At 45.7% G+C, this 24489-nt stretch overlaps 1 protein-coding gene across 2 annotated transcripts in view; it reads right to left on the bottom strand.

Moving 5' to 3' along the window:
- Positions 1-10473: 10473 nt before the first annotated feature.
- The window catches only part of MAP6 (microtubule associated protein 6), a 45505-nt gene continuing 31489 nt past the window's right edge, over positions 10474-24489 (bottom strand). Inside the window, exons 3-4 of one of the 2 annotated variants that reach the window (XM_055703093.1) lie at positions 23731-23927; positions 10474-10803 (exon numbers count right to left, since the gene is read on the bottom strand). In XM_055703093.1, the coding sequence (XP_055559068.1) occupies positions 10734-10803; positions 23731-23927 (267 nt within the window). In that variant the 3' untranslated portion in view covers positions 10474-10733. Of the gene's footprint in view, positions 10804-11573; positions 17219-17432; positions 23928-24489 lie in introns of those variants that run through there. The other variant, XR_008731075.1, reaches the window with a different exon arrangement.

Below are 24489 nucleotides of genomic sequence, written 5' to 3' on the forward strand. Positions count from 1 at the left end.
TTCTATTATGCATAGTGGCAAAGAAGGAGAGAAAATGAATAAGAAAAGCTGAAGGCTGCAAGGAAAAATACACGATGACTAGGGAGAAGACAGCAAAGTGCTGCAATGGGAACAGAGGAATCCTAGCAGTGGGTTGGAGCTGTCACTAAGTAGAGATAGTCAGACTCTTAGAAACATGTTGGATGCTGTATTTCTCCTGCATGACAATCACCAACTATTTCTTTGTCATCATCAAAGAGTTGTGAATCTATACAAGCTATCAACAGGTTTCAATGAGCAGACACCAGCTGGATGACCTGGCTGGTTTGAAATCTGTGCTGGCCTGTGGAGCTTTTGAGCAGAGATCCACAGAGACTGCTACAAGGCTTGGCACTCTTCAGTATTTTCCACAATGATCTGGAAATAAATATAAAATCACTGCTGACATAACTCATAGACAACATAAAGACAGCCAGCACAAAAAATATGATGAGCCACACAGAGCAACCTGCATCGCTTGGGGCCATACAGCCAAAATGTTTGTTAATAAACCCAAAAGCTAAGTCAGAATGTGGAAAAATTGAAGGAGGTTGTGGCCTGAGATCTGCACATGATTTGTTGGAAAGAACAGCTCTGAATAGGCTTCTGGGATCACCAAGAACAGGCAATGAGTGTGATCTTCTGGGCAAAAGGGGCTAGTGCCATCCTTCAAAAGAGAAAAGCACTGCCATCAAGAGAAGGTCCTAGAGATTCAGTGGGGCTATTTTATTATCAGATATAATAAAGCAATGCATATTTAAGTGTCAAAGGAGAAAAGCTTAGTGAGCTGGGTGGTTGCTTTCCCATCTCCTGGGGCATGAGATCAAGATGAGATGCCCTTCTGTATGAGAAGAATTGACTCTGAGCTCTGTTTGGATGATAACTGCGAAGGGTGGAAAAGCCTTGACCACAGAGTCTGCCCAGAGAGGAATTATCTGGCCATGCATTGCTGTGGCGGGGATTGCAGGATCTTCCTATTTCTGCAAGCCCACAAACCTATTTTTATTTCTGCATGACTGGAAAGCTTAACTACGAGCACAGTCACCCACACACTGCATTTCTTCCTTATGCAACTGTTCCAAAAACTGAGCTCCATTGCACAAAGCAAAGGCAGGCTGCTCTTCTCCCGTCAGATACACCTTGTACTACACATTGGGCAGGATGAAGGAGCTTTGTTGTTACTAGCCAAGAAAGGTGAGCTGAGGAGTTAAACTGGTGTTACCTCAGCTTTAATGAAGGAGCCAAGACCTTTGCTCTATGTTTAATGGTTGGTCTGGGACACAACCGTCACATGCAGTCCCATCAGCCGGATGGTGGCACCAGTTTGTGTGAAAGTATGGACCACAAAGACCTCAGATGGTCATAAGGACTTGCAGGATTGGGGTCTTCTGGATGACCAGATGGGTAAGAAATGCTCCAAGACTGTTTAGAGGGGTGTTCCCCTCTAAGGGGAAAATACTCTTGCCATTGTGGCCATTTCACTTACATCTTGGGGCTGTCATCTTGAGCAATGGAGCGCCAGTGCCTCACTGTCCCATTAGGGACAGTGATAGCCACTGAGTTGCTGTATTGGATAAAATTAGTCATCTCTAATGTCCTAGTGCTAATGGGGCTAGCTCTAGAGGTATCAGAGGAGAGGCAGCAAAACGACTGAAAGAATAACAGTGACAACATAGGTTCATAGAAGGTCTGGAGTCTCTTTCAGAGGGTAACCATGTTGAAAACTTCCATGTTTTGTGTTCTCCTAAGGCCAAGCTCAGTCTGTCTTTAAGAAGGAATGCATGTCCATTTTCCTACACTTCCAGCCAGCATGTCCTGCAGCAGAAATCTGATCATAAGGGGACAGATCTGTGTGGGTCATGGTGGAGACATAAAGAAAGTAGTATGTTTTAGTGTATTTAAGCCTCAGAATCAGCACAGCTAGGAGTCAAGTTGCCATGCAGAGCAATTTTAATGAGCTGGAGAAGGCCAGAACCTCAGTGTTCAAATTCTATAATGGAGACACCAGCTCAACCGCAGATAGTGGCCATGCCGGTAACAAGCATCCCCCCACAGAAATGATCAATGAATCTACAAGGCTGGACATTCATGGCAGTGCAGAGATGTTTGTAAGAAGGCAGATTTTTCTCAAAGGACTTTGCTCGTTTTGCGTCTGTATCTGAAATATTCTCACTGCAGGAGAAAGCTGGGGAGACTCCTTCTACCATGCATAACATGAAGCAACTGCAACATATGAAGCATGCAAGTGGGATGCTCAAATGTTGTAGATGAGCAGGGCTCTGCTGAAATTCAGGGAAGTATTGACAAGGATCTTCTTCCCTTACCCTTTCAATACAAAATCCACCTAGCGACACAGAGTATAAGAAAATTCATATGCATACAAACAAGAGGCATGTTGGTGTTTTTCTCCCACCGGAAATTTAGCATCCTATTTTTTTGTTGTTTCTAAGTAAAGAGTGTGAAAGATTTCAGGCAGTTAGAAATCCAGCTGTGAAGAACTGGATTTTTTATGCTGGAAGAGAAGGTATTGCCCCTGCTGTACATTATGACTTGAAGACTGATGACTTAATGATTTAGGAATGATTTCAGAGGAATTTGGAAGAAAATAGTCTAGAAGAAACATTTCAAGAACAACCTATCATGTAGTGGAAGTGGCTTTCCAGATTCCATCCTGAAACATTGAAACACAGTCTTTTAAAATAAAAAGGCTGTTCTAATTAAAGTTAGAACACGTGTTTTCATGTTCATACAGGTATCTGTGAAGTCTTCTAAGGTTTTGACCCCAAAGTCTGTCTGGGAGAAATGGTGGATGCTGTGGTAAGGGTGGATAGACAAGAACTACCAAGTTCTTCCCAAATCTTTTAGTGATGCTTTGTAGCTCTCTTTCAGTTTAACCTTTTCCTTGCTCTTTTCACTGGTAAATCCAGCACAACATTTCCATTATGCTATGTACATTAAGACAAATGAAAATGTCATGGAAGTAATTGCAAATAATATGTGTGCAGACATAAGCAGGAAATTCATTAGTCACCCATTTCTGAACTGTTGGGTTACTTTCAGGAGGGAGAAAACTGCACATTTCTGAAGACAGTGCTTACAAAAATTATTTCTTGAGATAAGGCTAATGCTGGACTGAGATTTGGAGATGTGCTATAGTTGCACTACAGCAACTTGGGAAAACAAATTCTTCATGCTTTGGTTTTCCGTTTGCAAACAAGCAAAAAAAGTATATTGCTTTTCTGTAGTATCAGGGCAGATGATCCAAAATTGTGCTAACACTTGCAGTCCTAGCATCGTTTGGGGGTGGTATGCGCACGGATTAAATTTAGGTGCAATGAATCCACACTTTGTTATTATAGCAAGGGGGTTTCCTCCATTTTTTTACAACCACTGATGCAATGCAAACTTCACGTAAGATGTTACCAGGCTTTTACACATGCTTCTCTGGGGCACAGGATGCCAACATTGGAGGTTCATCTCCTTGGACGTCAGACATACACATACAAATTTAAATATTTGAGATGTTCATTCCTGGCTCATTTCTGTAGAACGCAATTCATCCAAGCTATTTTTACCGTTTCCCTTAGGATAAGATACGTTATGTCCTGGAAGTGCCCATTTCTCTCCTATGGCTATGAAGCAGGTTTGTGAACATCTCAGATTCTAAGGGCTTGTGTGCTTGGATAAATCCGTCCTTGCAACCTTCTGCCCTTCTTTCTGCTGCTTGTCTCCCAGGTCACTGTCTGCACCAGTGCCTGGTTCTGCTGGGCTGTCTGTCTCTCTTTCCACCTCCTTCTAGGGGAAGGCTAGACGAGTCACCCTTTCAGGATGTCCCCAGTCACACCAAGTCCAAGTGAGGTTCAATAGAGGCATATGTTGTAAACCTAGAAGAAGAATCTGAATAGAATAGGGCTTTTGGTGATGCTCTCACTTCCTGGTTGCATCCATCATGGGGAAGGAGACCAAAGCCCATGCATTAAGTTGGGAAATGTGGTACAGAGGGTAGTGTGAAAAATAGTAGGAAAGGCCATTTATATGCTTCCCTGAAGACCATTTTCAAAACTTATTTAGGAGCTTACATGCTCCAGAAAATAGTGGGATTAATACCTGAAGACCATTGGAGGAGATAGCTCTGTTTGTGTGACACTGGCTCAGAAAAGAATTCCATGTCGCAGAATCACAGCGTGGTCAGGGTCAGAAGGGACCTCAGGAGCCCACCCAGCCCACCCCCCTGCTGAAGCAGCTCTCCCACAGCAGGTTGCACAGAGCCGTGTCCAGGCGGGTTTGAATGTCTCCAGAGCAGGAGACCCCACAGCCTCTCTGGGCAGCCTGTCCCAGCGCTCTGTCATCCTCAAAGTAAAGAAGTCTTTCCTCACATTCAGATGGAAGTTCCCGTGTTGCAGTTTGTACCCGTTGCCCCTTGTCTGTTGCTGGGCACCACTGAAAAGAGCCTGGACCCGTCCTCCTGACAGTCACCCTTGAGATATTTGTAGGCATTGATGAGGTCCCCTCTCAGCCTTCTCCTCTCCAGGCTGAACAGCCCCAGCTCCTTCAGCCTTTCCTCACCAGGGAGATGCTCGAGGTGTCATACACAGCTCCTATGAAAGCCCATTGAGGGCTGTTGCAGTCAAGCTGGATTTCTGAAAAACCTCCTTCTCCTCCTAAAATGTACTCATCTTAAACACCTTGCCATGAGCTTTATTAGCATTTTATTAGCTTGCCTTATTTTGAGAAACTTTCTGTTTTGTTATGGCTTTGGATTTTGTTTCCTGGGTTGAATAGCTTGGTTTATCATATTTCTGCCAGACATCAATGAATAACCGAGTTGTTCTGTCATTACACTCACTTTTACTGGGCAGCCCTGGCTATCGTCAGTGCCCTGTGCAACACACTCATGCTTAAAACAAGGACAGCTCACCCTTTGGAAACCTGCTGTTCTGGGAGTTGTGATTGTGCAGCTTTGTAAATATATATTCATTGCTCTTCCTGAGGAAATATAAACAAGGATTAGTTAATCAGAAGTGAGCTACACAGAGGACAGAGGAAAATCAATCATGTTTTCTTGGGCTGATTTATTTACTAATTTCTATGAAGATTTATATATTCACATAATAAATGCTGAGGAACCAAGCAAATAGAGTAATTCCTTTCATGTTTACTTCCACGCAAAAATATTCCTTTATGTTTTTCTCCCAGGGCAATTCAGGAAATTATTTTTAAAGGGACATTTATTTTTGCAGCTGATAGATTCAGTTGGATGGGTAAGTATCTCTGCTTCCATTGGTTTAAAAAAATGCGGTTACAGACAAAAGCTTAAAGAGATGAGTGGAGAATAAAGGATGAAAACACAAAAATAATTCAGTATCAACTTTAATTTTTTTTAATAACTTGTTAACCCTAGAGTGCATGACATAAAATGTTTAAATGCTTGGGGATTTGGTACTGCATTGAATGAGGCCCTTCTGAGGGATGGGCTCCAGCTGCTGAGCCTGGATCCAAGGCTATGTATTCCATATCCATATGCCCAATCCTATGGTCGGGATCACTGGGATCTGTCAGTTTGGTTTTGCTGAATGTCAGGAAGGAGCAAGCTGCTGGGTTTGACATCCCCAGATCCTCTGCTGTGTTAAGTCATTCACACTGCTCCAAACCCAAAGTTCAAATCAATGTAATGATGCTGGTTTACACCAGAATTTGTCCCACACACTTTCCTGTCATGTCATCTGAAAATTAAGAGGATTTTGGTTGTGCCTTATAATTGGTTGTGCCTATTAAAATACTGCATGTGAGCATTTGACTCCTTAATTAACCCATTCTAGGACACTGCATGGGTCTGGACCAACAGCCTCAACTCAATTTGGTGCAGCAGTTGTGATCCTGAGAAAACATCCTCTCAAACGCTTGTTCTTCTTCCAATAAAGATAACCACTATCAACCTTGCCTCACAGGGATCCCTAGACCACCAGGACTAGAGCAGCTCTCCTATCACCATTAATTCACAATATTGTAAGGGTCATAAGCCTCAGTTACATCTTGTGATCCATTTTGGACCACAGTGGGGAAATTTGCAGTTCAGAGAAGGCAAGTAATGGAGTGGTTTTGGCATCCTAAGATGTGTGCATATGACTTTATGGGAAAGGTATTTTGAGCCTTGCTATTTTTGGTGGTTGATCTCCATGCTGGTTAGCTCTGAGCCAAAGGCCACCAGTGAGAGAGAGCATCACAATAGTTCATGTGACTCCTGAGGTTTTGCACTATAGGCAAAGTAAAGGCAGCATCATTCCTTTCTCTCCTGATCCACACACGAAACAACAGCATCTTCTCAGCTATTTCAGCTTTCTCCTTCCCCTGAAACTTGTGGCTTAACTTGCACCAAAATATCATCCAGGGAAAGTATCTGCCAGCCCATCTCTGTTCCATTACCTCAACATGAAAAAGCCATTTCCAGATGGGGATTTCATTATACATCATTGATGGGGGATAAATTATTAAAGCAGATTCATAAAAAATGGAAGACATTTTACACAGGAAGGAGTCCTGACAGTAACCTAGATATGTCACAAAACCAGATTGCCAGCAAATAGGAAAACCTACCCCTCACCAGAGCAAAGAGGGGTAAACTATGAAAGATGCATGAGGGCAGAAGGAGGAATGAAGTGACTGGAATGGCACAGCAGGAGATAAAACAAATCTAGGTAAAGGAAACAAAAGAGAAAAGACAATGGAGGGAAGGGGGGTGTGAATAAGGTTAAATTATTCAGGTTAGGATTTTTAAGAGCCTTGAAGAAACAAGGGAGCCTAAGTCATCTAGGAATCGTTGGTGGGGGTGAGGGAACCAAGCAAACCTGACATGTTATTCACAGCATTAAAAAGAGCTGTTGAATGTTTTGTGCCTTTGGAGGAACCTTGGCTACTGTAAAACCGCAAAGAGTCAATCCAGTTGAGGACATTTACACTCTTCTGAGGAAGTGGCCCATAAATCAGAAGGGAAAATCCAACTAATGCAATTCCATCACTTTTGGCCACTTTATACCATGGATGCTGTTAGCAGTTGCTAACTGAATCCCCTTCAGTTCTGCCCTCATCTTCAATGGATCTGTCTGGGAGCTCCCCCCAGCTACCGAGCTCATTCAGTCACTGCCTTATTAAATGGAAATAACCCATCAGATAAGGAGTTTTGCAGCATTAGCCCATGTTCATGCTGCTAGTGCCACTGGTGGGCAAAGCATCTCCTGTGAACTTTATACATCTCCTCAGCCCTGGGCAATGTTTTCCCCTGAAAATCTGCAGAAGTTCTCAGAGCTGTGACGCCCAGGATCTACAGAGGGTAAAATCCAGTCTGAAACACCATCCTGAACACTTTCCTCTTCTTTTCCAGTACTGCTGCTCCTCTTCTCGAGGGGATATATCCTCCCCAGACCAGTTTTATCAGCCAGCTCCTGGAGGCGGGAAGAGAAAACTTTGTCTCCTGTCTCTGTCTCCCTCTGTTGCATTTAATTTCTGATCTCAAAATACTTCTTTTCTTTCCTTGCTCTAATTTCTGATCTCCCGTGTCGCTCCTATTTTAGCCTTGACTTTGCTTGCTTGGGGGATTCCCCCCTCTCCGTCAGCCTCACAGATTTGTACCACTGCTGATACAAAGCACAGGCAAGGCTGTAAGGATATACCAAGTACACTACAGATAAAGCAGTCATGCAAAATTCAGCTGCATTGAATTACACTTGCTTATGGGAGGATAATTCCTATTAATCACGCCTGTTACAGTAATACCTTGGGATAAGCACAAAGATGGGCAGAGCACAAAATGAAACTCCCAGACACAAATACTTTGCAATCTAAAAAGAGAAGCATAGTAGGAAATTATATACAATATGCTGGGTGAGCAATATGACAGTTAGTATCTTGATTTGATTATTTTTGAGAGTGGGAGGAATCCGAGAGGGACTTATTATGTAGGGGAAGAAAAGCTAAATGGAATGAGAAATGGAAGGAAGCAAGTGTCTGAGGATAGCAGTTGACACCAGGAGGAAGGGGAGGGAAATATTAGCAATGGAGAACAAAATCTGCCAGGATGCAGAAATTGTTACTTTTTATTAATAAACAAACAATTTTTTTTAAAAAAAAGTGAATATTCCAGTTTGTGGCAAAATGAAAATTTTGAGGTGAGAAGAGGGAGATGATGAGTTAAATCAGAACACTGTATTTCATTAAGAAATGAAATTCAAAGCTTTTTTTTAAATTTTTTTGAGGGGTGTGGCTGGTCTGAAGTATCGTACCCAGTCGGATGGAAAAATATGTGTTATTTATGAGTTACACAAATGTTTCCTGAAGTGGGCATCTTCTGCCTTGATTTAGGTCAGCACTGAACAACTCTGCTGTTTCAAAACCTACCCCTGTGAAATTCAGCCTTACTAATTTTGACACATTTCCCCAGAGTTTCCACTGGTGAAATGAAAGTTGGTGGCCTCTTGTTCCTGCTCTCGCCTTGTACTCAGCTGCTTCAGGGAGCTGAAGAGGCAGAAAAAAATGTCTGTATTTTGGTGAATATGAGGGCTGGCTTTTCTGCCCCTCCAAGCCAGCTCCCTGAACATCAGATACTGACAGGAGAACAAGCCTTTCTTCTCATGTTTTCCACCATGGATGTCTGGGTTACTGCAATAACTGCATATAGATAAGATCCTTGGCTGACTGGATCTATGGTGCCTTCTTGCCTGGGGTGCCTCTGATTCAGAGACAAGTGATGGGCCCTGAGACATCTGAGAGCAACAGCCAGATGCCTGCCAGGTCCTGCTTCCCCAGGACACCAGCAGCACCAGGGATCTGGAGCAAAACCTCCTGCAGGCCACCAACGTCTGGTGCTGGAGCTTTGGACTGGGCTCCTTTCTAATGATTGTGCAATCATGGTAATTATATATTAAAAAATCAATTACTTAATCATGTGTAACAAGGACCCTTCAGCTACTGAGCAAGGCACACGCTCTGTGCAATTACTTGCAGGCATGTAATCTTACTTCCCTTTGTGCTGAATATTTCATTAGTTACTATTCACATCTTCTCGGAGGTGCTTTGCAATGGTTCGCTGATTGGATTTACTCTTGTTTCTTTTTGGTTCTACAAACGCTGTTGAGATAAATACTCCTTTTTATATTATCTCTTTAACAAGGAGGTTCTTTCTAACCTTCCTGTTCCCAAAGAGAACTCACCACAAGGTGAACATCAGGAGCTTGAGGCAGTTTTAGGTTCCTGCTTTGCCTTCAGGGTTCTTTGGATGGGGTCCCTGTGTTTTTGTCCCATGTCTGTACAGCTCTTGGCACCCTTGGGCTTTTGGCCGTCACGGGACGCCATAGTGATACAATATGAACAGCAAACAGCAGCAGTGACCACCCATCCCTGCAAGTGAAGACTGGATCTCCTACAACATTCGCTCATTTTAAAGTTGATCCAGCCATGGCTGGAATCACTCTTGATTTACTCCTGCACAGGACCGGGGTCTGTATAGGAGGAGTACTTATGGAGGAGGAGTTATATCATAAACTTGCATTTTTACTTTGAAATACCTGAATGACTCCTCCAAGCCCAGGGCAGTTTCCTTCTGAACTAGACCCAGCAAACCAGACCCTCTGGTTTCAGAGGGCTTCGGAGCTGCCATGCTCCATGGAAGCTGCCCAGCTTTCCCCACCTCTGATGAAGTAGCTGCCTTGCATAATTAATTTGGCAAGGAAGAGCAGCTTTCTGCTTTGAAGTTAGCGCTTGCAAAAAATAAAGCAAATCCCAGCTCTAAGTGTAATAACACTTTCACATAAACCTAGAACTATTCATTGGAGCATGGTGGGCCACTGCCTTGCTAGAACTGTTGTCTGGGTACTTTGTGCACTTAGCCACCTATAGAGGACAGGCTGTAGGGCTGGACTACATCTCCCACCATATGCTGCATATGTCTTATGGACATAGGGAGCCTCACCCAGGAAAGATGGGCATACAGAACAACCAGGCCTGCTAATCCCATGAACCAGCTCTGTTACTCCTACATTTCCAGTTCATACTTTACAATTTTTCAATGAAACATTTTTGGTAAATATGCTCAGAAGAAATACTAATTTGCCAGCAAGTTTTGGAGTCTGGTCCAGCATTTGCCCTAAATGGCAAATTGAACAAATAGAACATTAACAGCCTCAGGAGAAGGTCCGTGATGATCTTGGCTATCACACAATGACAAGGGGACCTGCCAGGTGTTGCACAAGGCATGCTTCATCTGGCAACATCCAAATGCAAGTTCCTGACACCAGTTAAGAATGTATAGTGCGTTACAACTTCCCAGGATTACTGAAAAGAGTTGCTGATCCTATCAACCAGGCTTCCAGGATAATCTCTAAAATCTAGTATGATGCTTCCATGAGTTACGGACGTGAATATGAGCTCTCTGTTGCCCATGTAAACTAGAGAGACCATTGAAACCAGTGCTGTTTCACAGGTATGAAGAAAGGGCGAATTGGACCCATTTTTCTTTCTATGACTTTACTGAATATAAACCAAGGCACAGACATGCTAACTGCATTACATAGATCCTGGTGACAGTAACTTCTCAGTGCTTGACAGACAAGAGAAATTGTCATTCAGCTCTGATCATCAGCTTTATTGTATACCAGTCAGACGACACACATTTCATGCAGACTATACGTTTGCTCCAGCAGCCGGTCAGAAGAAAGTACTCGACTTCATGTGCATTGGTCCTGCACTAAGGTACTTGGTTCTTGGTCTGTAGCACCAGTGTTTTTTTCAGGGGTCCTGGAAGCAGAGAAAGAGCATCATTGCAAAGCTGTCAGAGCAATCGGCTGGTGTATGACAACAAAATGCCACCCACCCCTGAGCTGGAATTTGCCCCATGACAAGTGGCTCTGCAGACTGCTCCCCAAGCAGCCTGCACATGTTTGCTATGTTCTCAGGCTGGTTGCTGAGCCTGGTCCTGGTCCCCACAAGTAACTGGTCCAAAACCCATTGATGTCCACAACACTGGGAGGGCTGGAGCTCTTAACTTTTTGAGCCGTGACCAGGATCAGGCCCACCCATCAGCTATGAAAAATGCTTGCCAATTGATTATAACCTGCATCGAACGAGCACCTCGCTGTAAAATTGTCTCACAAAGAAGCAGTTTGTTTCCCTCAAGGCAGACGGTGAAAGCCCTATAACGCAGGGGAGCCGAGCTCCTGTGCTGCTCAGGAAGCACCAGGTGCCTGTTAAAACAACTGACAGCAACCAGCAAACCCAGCTAACATACAGTAACCCCAGTTTGAGAGCACCCCTCCTCTTCAATGCCCCGGGAGACAGCAGGAGGTGATGATGGCACCAAGGCGTTGGATCAGCTCTGGGGCCAGCTCTGTACCTGGGGTAGTCTTGGGTGGGAGCATAAGAGAACAGAACCTGGGAGTTAGGGTAGATGCTGCCAGGAGAAGCTCTGGACAGGTGCTGGAGGGAAGGTCAGGTCTTTTTGAAGTGCAGAGGGAGAGATGGGAAGGGAAAATCTGTAGGGGATGAGGGAATCAATCTTTGTTAAGAGAAAGAGCAGGAGGATCTCCAGGGATGAGGAGAGATGTGTGATGGATGGGGAGGGATCTATCTGTGAGGCTGCAGAAAGCAGATGGAGAGGTGGGAGAAACCTGCTCAGCTTTAAAATGGACAGCTTTGCACAGTGGTTGCATTAGGGGAGTGTGGAGATCCCTGTTCGTTCCCCAGCCTCATGTTGGCTTTGTGTAGAGAATGGTTCCAGCCTGCAAGTTAAAGGAGGGAAGGAGAGGCTGACACCACGGCCAGGACAGGTGCTAGTTACCTTGCTCCATGAAACCAGCCCAACGCAGACACAAATGTAACCATCCCTGTATGAGAGGCTCACGGGGCAGGACCACGTGGAGAGGCCTGGCAGGACTGGTCTCGCTGAAATACTCACCCTTGTCCTGACCTTTGTGCTTACAGTGAAGAGACATTTGCTGCCAGAAGCTGTTGGCAGAGGTTGGTATCCTCAGTGCAGGAAAACTGCCAAGTCCTTCCAACCTACCAGTTCCTATGGGAATGAGGTGAGCCCAGCACCGTAAATCAAGGGATCAGAGGAAAATGCAAGGCAGGTCCTCTTTGAAAAGATGCCCTGCTGTGAGGACAGATCAGGTCCATGCTGCTCATGTACAGACACCTGCTAGGACAGGACCTGTTGCCTGGTCTCTGGAGAAGGCTGGAGATGCCTGCACATCCTTGCAAGTGGAGAGCATGCCCAAGGTAGCTTACATGTGCAGGCTGAGCAGGTTGAAGGCTACTAGCAGCTACTCCTCTGCCAAGCCACCCCTCTAAGCATGTCTTCACATTTGATCTAGTAAGGGAGGAGGCAGAGGGTGTGAGCTCAGGTCTTCCTGTGCCAACATGTATGTGATGATCCAAGTTGTAGGTGGATCAACACCAGACTAATCACACCTCTTCCTTGGTGTCCAACCCTGCCCTTGCTGCTGCCCTGCATTTCAGAATAGAGCTCGAAAGCCAAAAGTCATCTCTTGCTGGAGCAACATAAACTGTTTGAAATCACCCTGCAACAACACTTCCTTTAGCTCCTGCTAGAGTCATCAGAAGAATTAACCCTTGAATTCTTGAGTCTTGATGTGGTACCTCTCTGTCAAGGCAACCAAAAAAGCTGGTGCAGGCAGTGCATGGGTGGATACTTCATTTTAATCTTTCAGCTCTTTCCTTATGAGTGTGTGCATCCTTCAGCCATGTATTGCAGACTGGCTATGACCGAGCCTCCTGGAGGAGAAAGCATCTGTGTCCCATCCCCACTCCCTGGCTTCCTCTTTGCATTGCATACAGGCAATTGTGTGATTGTCTGTCCCAGTAAAGCTCATTCCAAACCTGTTTTAAACTGGAAGGAGTGTGAGGGGGAGGTAATTACATTATTTTCCCCAGGAACTGGTATCCAGGGACAACACATTGCACAGCCTCCCACCAGAAGGAGAATGGCCCTGGCTGCTCTCTGCAGGGCTGCACAGCAAGGTCTGGCCCTGGCTACCAGCCTTGGGAGGAGCGAGCTGGGAGGGTGCAAACTGGAGGGTTGAAAGGAAAGCCTAATCCTGAAACGTAGCAAGTCCCAACACACAACCAGCAACATTTACAAATTATCTTCGCCATAGCCAAGTGAGGAGGAAAGAGTTTGGAGATCTTTGCCCTCACAAGGGCTGCCAGTGGCAAACTGTTGGGTTAATTATGTGATGTATCAAGGTGAAAAAATGCAGAAGATATTAATTGGAAGTGACAGATCATTACTCAGATTACATCTGAGAGAGGGAGATGCAGAAAGAGTATGACATTCAACAGGGGCTTGTATCCCAGAGGCAGCACATGGTGTCTGGAAATAACCAGTGGATGACCACCATAAGCACATGTAGCACAGTCTCCTCTTTGCTGGTCCTGGTATAACAACAGGGAGCTGGGGTCTTGTGACCTGAGGTCTAAATTTGCCTCTGACAGTGACAGGCTCCAGCAACGTTATCCCATTCTTCACAAATGTGGAGGACCTGCTTGCAGCTCATCCCTGTCCTTCTGTGATTCAGGTCTTAATGCTTTGGTGGTCTCATATCAAAAAGACCTCAACATGTTTATCTGCTTCTGCACATTTATCTTTGTTCAAAGCAGTTTAACTACTGGGGAGCTGTTATGAGACCATATTGACAGATCCAACTCCAGGCACATGGAAAGTTAAAAGTTGCCTTCAAGAGAAGCTAGAAGCAGCAGGAATTCTCTACTGATGGCTCAGAAACAGCAAAATAGTCCCAGGCACACAGAGCTGTTAAGTTCGGTGCTGAAGGGCCATTTTTTAAAAAAGAATCACAAGAAATCTGTCCTTTCTTTCCCAGAGAATTTAGGTGAGGTGACGGCTCTCCTCTGTGGAGGACCTGACCTTCTGGTTACAGCCCTCACCCAGGAGGACACTGGCAGGTTCATGTTCCTCAGAAGATACAGACTCATCAATTCCTGGGCAAATGCAATTAACAATTAGGTTGCAGGATATAGCGAGTCACTTCTCCCTTCTGAATGCTTTACTGCCCTTTGTGCACTGAAGTGTGCTGTCTGAGATAACAGTAACAAAAAACCAAGTTGTCTTTGCCCTGAAAAATGGCCTTAATGTTGTACTTGGTAAGTTACATTCCTTGGAAAAGGCAACAGCATCAAATAGTGGGGCTAATGCTGTAAGATAAAGCAGAGAAATGAAGCATTTCAGCCTGTGTCTGTACCTAAGCAAGCAGAGGTGTTGCTATCCCTTGCATAGGTTGGGTGGCCCCTAGAAATGTGCGCCAGTCCGGGGCTAGCAAGGGCTGCAGGGGAAGAAAGTGTCTGGTTGTGAAACCTGACCTGAGGTAGGTATGAGGTAAGCAACAAGGAGCTCAGCACTTCAGAGTTTAAACAAATGCCCACCGACAAAGCAGCAGATATACACGCTCTTCCAAAGCTCTGCTAGCAGAAGTGTAGATGTTAGAAGACTTCAACGTCAGCTATGGACCTCAGTGCCATGCAGGAATCTTGTCCTGAATACTATTCAGTTCCTAAAACTGTGCAGCTGAGATGTTTGGCTGCTGGTTTAGGTTGTTCCAGAGCTTTTGCACTCCTGGGAGTCTAGAGTTTGGAGGAGGAGGCAGAAGCACTGTGAAAGCATGGCAGGTGGGAGCAGGTGAGGTGGCACACAGGAAAGGATGAGGGCATTACCTACACTAAGGGATCCTCTTTCCCACTGCCTCTTTCCAGCATCTACACTGGAATCCTTAGAGCCTGCAGATGCCAAGCAGAACAGAGTGGCAGGTCTCGCTTGTCCTAGATGAAATCTCCAGATTCCTCACTGAGGATAGGAGCTCTCCACACACTTCATCTCTTCTTTCTGCTCTTGCACACCTAAGGACAGGAACAGGCACTGAAGTAAGCCAAGGGGACTAAGCACTGCTTGATCCTTCTCCCACCCATGTCCACCAACCAGCTTCAGTTTGGCCTTGAGTTAGGACTACAGACCTAAGTTCCGCAGATGGCCCATGACATCAGACTGATGGCCGTACCGTGAGCTCTGCTGCTCACTCAGCATGGTAAGAAGTCTCCTTTGCTTCTGGCAAGGTGGTGTAACACCACTGGCAGTGGGGGTCACTGTGAGGGTAGAGGAACTGAGATGCTCCTGCAGCTTTCCTTGTGTGTATGGAGCACCTGGGAAGAAGCATCATCTCCATGTGCACTGATAGCTCCAGCCAGCACAATCCAAACTAGCACTTTCAGGCACTAAATTAGGACAAGGAGGCAGCAAGGAGCCACCTGGGACTTAGTCACAATTGGGTCCCTGCTGTACTCAGGTTGCAGGGACCTGAGTATGGGCAGATTTAGTCCTAGCCTGGGATGAAGGAAGCAGATGTTCAGGGCACCTTCTGGACTACAAGAAGCCTCCTGGGCATCCATCTCTGAAACATGTCCTGCTGCTAAGCCAGCTTCTGCTTCTTCCCCTGAGAGGTGCATCTGCTTGGATTTCCACTGACACGCTTCTGCACACTGTTTTCTGTATTGCACCAGGAAACACAGTTCCTTTACCATCGGCTGCTTCTGCTCTGGGCTACAAGATCTCTCCTTCATTCTCCTCAGTGGCTGCATTTGTTCAGCCACCTGTCAGCCCAGGACATCTCTGCATGAAGCTGGAGAAAAGCCAACCTCTTTACCAGACGCACCAGAATTGCAAAGGACAGAAGGTCATGCAGCTCTGAATATGCTGGGCTCCTATACAGACAACTAAACTTGTCTCTGTGGCTGTAAAGAAGAAAGAATGAAGGTACGGGGGAACAAAAACACTAGCAGAGTCATCCCAAAAGATCATGGATAGAGCTAGGACAGCAAGACTGACTGCTCAGTTGGCCATGAGGACAGACACACAGTACACTTGCAGACACATCTACTGAAGCCACACCAAGAAAGGAGAAAGGGCAATTGGTAGGTGAAGTATTATTTATTCTAAGCAGTGAGCGTTATCACATAGTAAAGACAAAGAAAAAGGCTTACAGTCCGAGAGACAGGACATGAGACAGTAACTTGAGGAAGATGGGAAGGAGAAGGTTCCTGGCAGAGCTGATTATTTAGGATGACATGGAAGGTAAAGGTGCTGGAGGGGGAGAAGTGGGAAAAAACGAAGGGTTGGAGAAGCAGCTGTGGGACAGACAAAGAAAAGCTGGCAGGGATGATGGAGGGAAAATGATTTTGAAGGCAAGAAGGAATAGCAGCACTGTGGGCAGATGGGGTCTGGTGGGGTGGTAAGAACATGGAAGGGCATGCGAAGGAGCCAACAGTGACAGAGAAGTCCGATCAGCAATGACATTTGGGGAGAGGGGAGGGAGCAGTGGCAATGGTGGCAAGCAAGGACATCCACTGTCCTGTGACTCCAAAATACTATTTCAGTAAAGGTGCCTTGCTGGCTTGTGTCCCTGCTGTTAAATCTCTTGGCTTCAAGCAAGGTGGCCACTGCTGAAGTGGTCCTCAGTTGGGTACTAAATCCTGAATCAGGCCAAGGAGCAGGTCAGTCCAATGACCAGGGAGTACTCTCAGGATTTCCCTATCTTGACCATCGGGTACCGGCACCATCAAGTGCTCCTGGGTGCTGTTTAATTGCAGGAGACAGACCTATTTGTCACAGCCATCATGTGGTGAGATCCCCTCCATTACATGCCATGCAAGGTGCTCCTCACCCTTTGCTGTGACCCAGCTCTCCAGATCTCCCTCAGAGTCAGGCAGGGCACACAGGTCTCTGGCTCCACAAGAAGATACGGGAAGACCCAACTTTGCTCAGGGGCCTGAGGTTGCTGCATGTCTCAGGCTGGTTGGGGTGGGAGGTGGGCAGGTGACAACAAGAAGGGGTTCAGAAATATTTCCCCCTTTCCATCTTCCACACCATTGAACTGCCAACATTGAACGAACAGTTATGATTCCTCAGTGCTCTCATGTATTGCTAAGATCTGTCACTACTCTTCATCCATCATTTTTCTGGCACATGGTCCTTGCCATTGGTTTCCATGGAGCAGACTTCCTGCAGGGAAAGCTGGCGCTTTAGAAAGCATAAAGACGCCTTCAATCCATTAGCAGGCTTCTCTTTTATCCTTGGGTTCACATCCCCGCCACATGACAGTCCTGATTAGGCAGCTGTTTCCAAGGCACTCTGCAACAGAAATTAAGACTGTTTACAAACAATCCATAGTTCATGATAACCCACCAGTCCTGAAGTACTCAGAGCTGTGTTATCCCTCATCACAGATCTCTGAGCCTGTAAGAAGACCCAGTGGCATTACTGGAATTGCTCCCAACCCAGAAAGCTCATGTGAATATGGACAAATGGAAGTGGGATGCCAAATCCCCAACTGGATCAAACTTACCGTGACAGCTGGAACCTGGGAGAGCTGAAGCCCATGTCTGAACCATCACAGTATTTTCGAGCTGTGCAAAAGATACTGTTCTTAGTGCTGAACATGGCCATGTCATCATGTTCATACTAGGCAGCTCCTCTTCTTTATTTGACGTTGCTGTTGGGGATGGTGGTTATTCCTTGGATGCTGGGAGGTACCAGCTAAGGCAGATACGTCTTCTTAGGAAGTCCCTTTCTCTCCTGCACTGGCACATCTCTATATAAATCCCAAACCCAAAGGATATTGTGACATAAGAGGCTGCATTTGTATAAGGGCTGACATGTCAGCTGATGAAATATCTGTACTCATCCTTTGACCTGGCTTTACCAGTCAGGGATGTAATAATGGTAACTGAGGTTTTCAAAGGAAGCTCAGAGATTCAGAGTGGCATAATTAGTAAATCTCAGTCCTGTGTCCAAGCCACTTAAGCTTCCATCTGATGCAGGGAACGGGATGGAGAGCATCAGGCAGGAACCTCTTCATCCACCCACGCATAAGGCTCCCGGGGAGGTGTGCTGGAGCCCTCAGCACGCCATGTATTTGAAAGTGACTGATTAAAATCGGAAACACACAGGCCACTCCTCATGGGGCTGCTCACACTGTGCAGTTGTTAAAGCAGCATCTCTGCAAAGCTGCACTCAGATGCTCTGTTATCAAGAACTTGAGAAGCAGACTTGACTCTTTAAATTCAACATGCCAATATTCTCTCCCACTTCCTTGTCCCCTCACCCAGACACCAACATTGACAATTTGGACTATTTTTACTCCAGCTAGTGCCTCCGCACTAAATGCTCTTGTAAGACAAAGCATTTAATTTTCAGCAACCCACCTCCAGTGCTTTGCACAGACATCATTCTCAAAACAGCCCTTGGTAAGAGGTGGGCAGTGCCAGTCAGTAATGACTTGGCAAAGATGAAGGAGTGAGTCAGTAGCAGGGGGTTCAGACAGTGATGGTTAAAGACCAAATAGTCCAGGTCCCCATGCCTGTCATCAGGCCAGTAGGTCCTACTGTCACTTAAAAATGCACCCTGCCCCTTTGGGTGTTTAGGCTTTGCAATGCTGAGCGAGTTCAGAGAGCAACAGGCAGCAAAGGCATGTTTTCCAGCACTGAGTGTGGGTAGCTGGGTGGCACCAGATGGATGACCCATCCATGCTGCAGCACGGAAAAGACCCTGTATCCTTGTGTCATGGGCAAAACATTTTGTTGGCCAACATGGATTGTCATAGGTAAGCCCCCATCAATGACCAGTCTTTTAACAATGAACATTTTCTCCAATACCAACTGTGGAAGGGTGAAATGAAAAATCCCTGGACCTACAGCTCAGCTAAAACACTTTAAAGGTCATATAGTTATGTGTGATTGATGAATGGATGAAGCTGGTGGGGAAGGGAGAGGGAAGGCAGGGTGATACAGCAGGATATCAGAAAGCAGCAATGTTATTAGCACGTAGTCACAGATAGAATACTTCAAGAAGTGATCTGTAGACCAGGCAAGGATGAGAAGTAGCACCCAGAAACTGTAAGGCAGGAAAGAGCTGGTGCTCCACGGAAGTCAGCAGAGCTGTGTTGGAGGAGAGATTTCAAAATAAAACCCCAGTACAGACAAATCTCTCCAGGTTGGTGGGGATGTTATTGGAATATCCATTAAAAGAGAAAACATGATTAAAAATAAAAATTGCAGGTAGGATCTTACAGGCTAATTAAAAGAAAAAAGAGGTGAAGCTAAGATCAGGGTTCACCATTTAAAATAAAATTGTGCCTCTAGCTCTGCTTTCTTCTCAACCATCACCTTCTCCAGATAGACAATGCTTTCATTAATATAAAATGAGCGCTTTGCATTTCCACGGACACTGCCAAGCGCCTGTTCAATGGTGGCCAGGCTTGCAGCACACTAAAAGTGCTCAACCCAAGAATCTGCCACCTCTTTCAATGAGGATTTATAGCCCCTCAACCCCTCTCACGGGCCTTTCAGGTGGTTTGGGCCAGAGCAAAAGCTATAGGCAGTTGGAAAAGGGTCTGTAATTAAGTGACTTCATACACATCACCTCCCCTCCCTCCAACTCTTGATGGGGCTCAGTTTCTGCTCCCTGATCCAGCGCAACGTGGACACGAGCAAGGTGCAGCAGCAGCCTGCATGCAGGGCACTCACCAGGGACCCTCTGCTCAAGACACTGTACACATAGAAAAGAAAAGCAAACTACCTGCTCCGTCCACATGACTTCACTGTCCATCTTCACATTTGCAAATGCTTAGCTTTCCCATCAGGCTAGTCTGAGGTTAGCAGCCATCTAAAGGGAGTCAGACTGTGACAGCTCAGTTGTCCCTACGGCAGGCATGGAAGTGGCAGCTCTAAGCAACACAAATCTGATTATGGTTGGAAAGGTGTTTCACTTAACTGTGCTTCTTATCGAGAAAATAAGATCAAGGAGGTGGTATTCGTCTTTAGCATTTATTTATCATTGGAAAAGAAACCCTTTGAGCAAGCAAAGATCACAAGCACGTCACAATCAATTGGCTATACATTAACGTGTGTGTGTGTGTGTGTGTGTGTGTGTGATGCTCATTAGAACAGCAAGAATGAAAAAGCACCACAAGGAGGTGTGCTTAACACATTACAAGAGACAATCTGTGATATGCAACCAAACCCAGGCCACAAAATATTAATTAGACACTTCCTATCTGCCTCCAAGAGGCAAGAGTTTGTGGAATTCATGGCAGCCATGTTTTCACACTGGACGCGTTGCAAATGAAGAAGCATGTGATCGGTGTGCAAAGCAGTCAGAAAACAGGAGCTCAGTCAGCAATTAGCACCATTTTGCAGAAAGGAGTAACAGTACAATACAGTGAAAGTGAGAAAGCAAGCAATAGACAGCATAGGAATTTTCACAGGGTAAAAAGCAAAACATTTTTTTTTCTTTTTACAAGGAAAGCAAAACAAACATTACAAATTAGCAGTGAAACAGCATCTGCATTGTGGTAACTGGAAGCACAGAACAGCAGAGCACTCTTTCCCAGTGGGATTGACAAACTCAGAATCCAAAGTGAACATGAAAGGGCAGAGATTTGGTCTCCTTTCTGATAAACCTGAGTGGGTCAGATGAGCATAAAGTCTGTGGAAGGTGGAGCAATGCAGGATTTCACCCTGAGGCCTGACCTGCTGCAGTTCATGGCATTCAGTGTGATGCTAAACTGTGTGCTTGGGTGTAGGCTGAGAAAATGGTGCACAGGGAGCCCAGGATAGGACTGATATCCCTACTTTGCTCCTGTCTGAGAGGGAGGTCCCTAGGCCCTGCCAGTCTCCCAGGCTCTTTCTGCAAAAATCGAAACCTTCCAAGGATCATTCATCCTACCCAAAGAGAGGTGTCCAAAATCGGTAGATCAATGGCCCTTGGAAAGTTCCTTCACTAGAGAGGGAACTTAAGACTACGGGCTAGCACTTCATACCTAGATTTGGAATTAGATGCCACCAAAAACTTCATGTATTAAGGAAGAATAAGGCCATATCTTGATCACTCACTGAGCATGGTTCATTCAAACACTGTGATGGATGCTCTTCATTGAGAAGAAGCAATCCTGAAGCCCTGGGTGATAAGTGGTTCATCCAGAGTCATGGAGATGCTTGGATTAGGTGGTCTGAGCACCTCAGTGATGTTCCTAGGGCAAAATTTGGTTACCCTTGAAGTCGAGGGCTAAATTCCCATTGAATTCAAGGTGAAATGGTGGCAAGTGTAGTGTCTCTTTCAATGTGGAACTTAGGGCCAAAAATAATAGGGAGAAAGGGCATGGTCTTTCCTTAGGTACAGTGAGATTGGGGTTACTGGTAACTGTCTGCATGCCTTCCTGACATGTTCTGCCTGCTGTGACATGTTACCTTCATGGCTGTTACTATATCCAGCGATAGGAAAGGACATCACTGAGGAGTGTGAAGATGCATGAAGCACCTAAATGCCAAGGAATCACATCAGGTCTTGGAACCTCAGGCTTCTCTGGCCAGTTGTCCCTTGTGCGACGGGGTGGGAAGAGCCACAAGCAGCACTCCGCTCTGCCAGCTCAATGCAAGCTGCTCTGGAGACAGAGCTGAGCTCTGCACTTGAGCAGTGCTGCAGGGGCTTCTGAGTGCTCAGGAAAGCAATGGTCAATATGGACAGGTCAGCGTCTCCATGGAGCATGCACATCAAAAAATGCACTACATTTGCAAAGATTTCCACAGTTTTACTTCCTGGAGGATTTCCCTGGTTTCCTCCTAAACATCGGAGGTTTAAATATATATATTTCTATATATTAATATGTATTTTCCACATACACAACCTGACTAGCTCATAGCACACAGTTCTAACACAGCTAAGCTTGGAAATACACCACTGATTTCAGAACACTACACTTACTTATACTCAAAGGTTTAGGCTGTTAGGCAAACAGGACACATCACACAATACACTGAACTTGGCATTTATTCATTACTAAGGCCAGCAAATGTCACTATATGTATACCACAGAGCTTTCCTCCTCTTTGGAAACTTTCTCTCAGCCTTGTAGCCCACCACTCATTTATGTTTCCAAAAGACCCAATTCTACTGGGGTGAGACCCCCAAAACAGGACTCCTCATCCTCCCAGCCCACCATCCCTTTTTCCGTTAGATAGTTTCACATCTCTAAAATACCCTAGCAGCAAGACTTCCCTCATTCGAACACCTCTACAGCAACACAGTTCTGATGCTCTCCTCTTACACCACCATGCTTCCCAGCTCTCTCTTCGTTCTTCCCAACTGTCTGTTCTCTGAAAGTTTCAAGCCTGACTGCATGTTAGGATAGAAAGAGTGAACTGCAAAAATAAAGGAGAACCCTGCATCTTGACTTGCAGCTGCTCTGCTACAGAAGAGTTTTAACAGTTCAGTTTGGTGGTATCAAGATTAATCCTTATGTATTTAGGACCCAATCCAGAAATCAGGCACATAAATTCGGATCGGGACCATACCTCTCCCAGCTCCCACTGACTTAGTGACTCAGATTCTGGGGTATGCAATGCCAGTCTGTTGGGCCAGTTCATACTTGCTCACAAATGGTCCCACTGTGTTTACAGCTTTCAAACTGGTCTTGCTGGGCTTGGGGATTTCTGAGAGTAAGAGCACAGTACATAGGATTGAAACCCTGAGATCTTGCCTGGAGGGAGTCTAGGGATCCCAGCAACTGGTTTATGGCCCTCTTAGAATGCTTATGAGCCAACATGAACTCCAACAGCTGGCAGAGTCAAAACAACGGGGGCTGACAGCTCTAGCCAACCTTGGTGACTCACTTCTTTCTACCCCTTGGAAGGTCAAGTCTGCAAACTAAACCCCTTTACAAAATCTAGCTCTGTCTACTGGCACCCCAGAAGTGAAGAAAGCAGACCAAGATCCAAAACAAACCAGGAATAACTAAAAAGATCTGTAACCTCAGGGAAACAATAGTGAAGAACAGCCTGCTGATAACCTAGTCTGACCTGCCACATGCTTGGGAAGTCTTCACTGCTCTCTGCGTCTTCCCCCACTCTTTTTTTTTTTTTTTTTTTTTTTTTAATCAAGGACTTCAAGTGGTGTTGATGGGTGAAGCTGCCTTGATGCAATTAGATCTAACCCCCAGCTACCCTGGGGGAGGATTTGGCCCTTAAATTGCACGGGATCTCCTTTCCCAGTGCTTCTTGGAGCAAAAGTCCCACCAGTGTCAACAGGGGAAGTTGCTCTTGGCCACACCACTGATTCCAGTGGATTTACATCAGATCCACAGCACCATGAATGAACCTCTGATCCTCTCTGCCTCAAAAACCTTTCACCTGCTGACACCAGTGGGAGATGACCAAACAACGGCCAACCCCAAAAGGGCCTCATGGGATGAGAGCACAGCCCCTCCACAGCTCAGTGCGCACTCCATGCCATCGAAGTGTTTAAAGACCAAGCCCAAGGGAAGGGACAGGCTGTTGGACACAATCATGGTTGATCCATCACCTTCATCTCCTATGACCTGCCCTGTGCATTCCCACATCCCTTACTCTGTGCAGAGCCGTGTTGTGCAGGCAAAGCAGAACAATCTGACCTCAGAAACAAGGATTCCCTAATCCTCCTTGGAAATAAAACAGAAAAGCTTCTAATAGAATCAGAACAAAAAGCAGATTAGAAGCCTCTAATTAATTTTGTGGCCTTTATTTAATCAAAGGAGAAAGAAAAAAAAAGGAAGAAAAGAAGAAAGAAAGGGGGGAAAAACGAGAAAGAAAGGAAAGTGCAGTGACATTTACTCTTTTGCCTCAGCCAGTTTATTGTTCATCTCTTTACTTTTCTCCTTGTCCTCTGGCTTTGCTGTGTTGGAGGTCTCGGCGCTCTTTTTCTTGGCAGCCCGGCCAGATGCAATCTGCTTGTCTTTGGCCTTTTTCAGGGGTTTATGGCTTGTTGTGGTCTTTTTTGGTTTGGGAGGCTTTACGCTAGGCTTTTCCACCTGCATGGAGGGCAATGTGCAAAACAACACCACAAAGATGGGGGGAGAGAGAGAGAGAGAAAGAGACACAAGGACAGGTGGAAAACAGGATTTAGATCAGAAACAGCATGAATGTTACTTATCTACTCAGCTATGCCCTGCCACAAAGGGAGGGGAACAGCTGGGTGCATGCTGAGCTGCAAATGGCCAAATCCTTTCATGGTGTTGATGCCCTCAAGTCACGTGCCCCTGCAGCCAGCAAAGCCCACTGTCTCCCCATCAAGACACAGTAAGGTAAACGGCAGAGGGAATATTATCAGTCATTTATTTTATCAATCCCTTCATCTTCCTCTGACTTCAGGAGGGACCTTGCAAGCCCACAGGGGATTGTCTCTCTCTGGATTCAAAGCAGAGAAATGGTGCTCAGGACAAAGAGGCTGCTATAAATCGCGCCGCCCTGCCCCCCCCCCCCCCTCCTTGTACAACCTGGTTCCTCAGTCTATTTGTCCCTTAACAGGTTTCCACAATGAAGGAAAATTACTTGGGGATAGCTGGGGTGCAGGACACCAACTAGCACCTGAGC

Source organism: Falco cherrug, chromosome 2 (genome assembly GCF_023634085.1).
Source record: "Falco cherrug isolate bFalChe1 chromosome 2, bFalChe1.pri, whole genome shotgun sequence".
Classification (NCBI taxonomy): Eukaryota; Metazoa; Chordata; class Aves; order Falconiformes; family Falconidae; genus Falco; species Falco cherrug.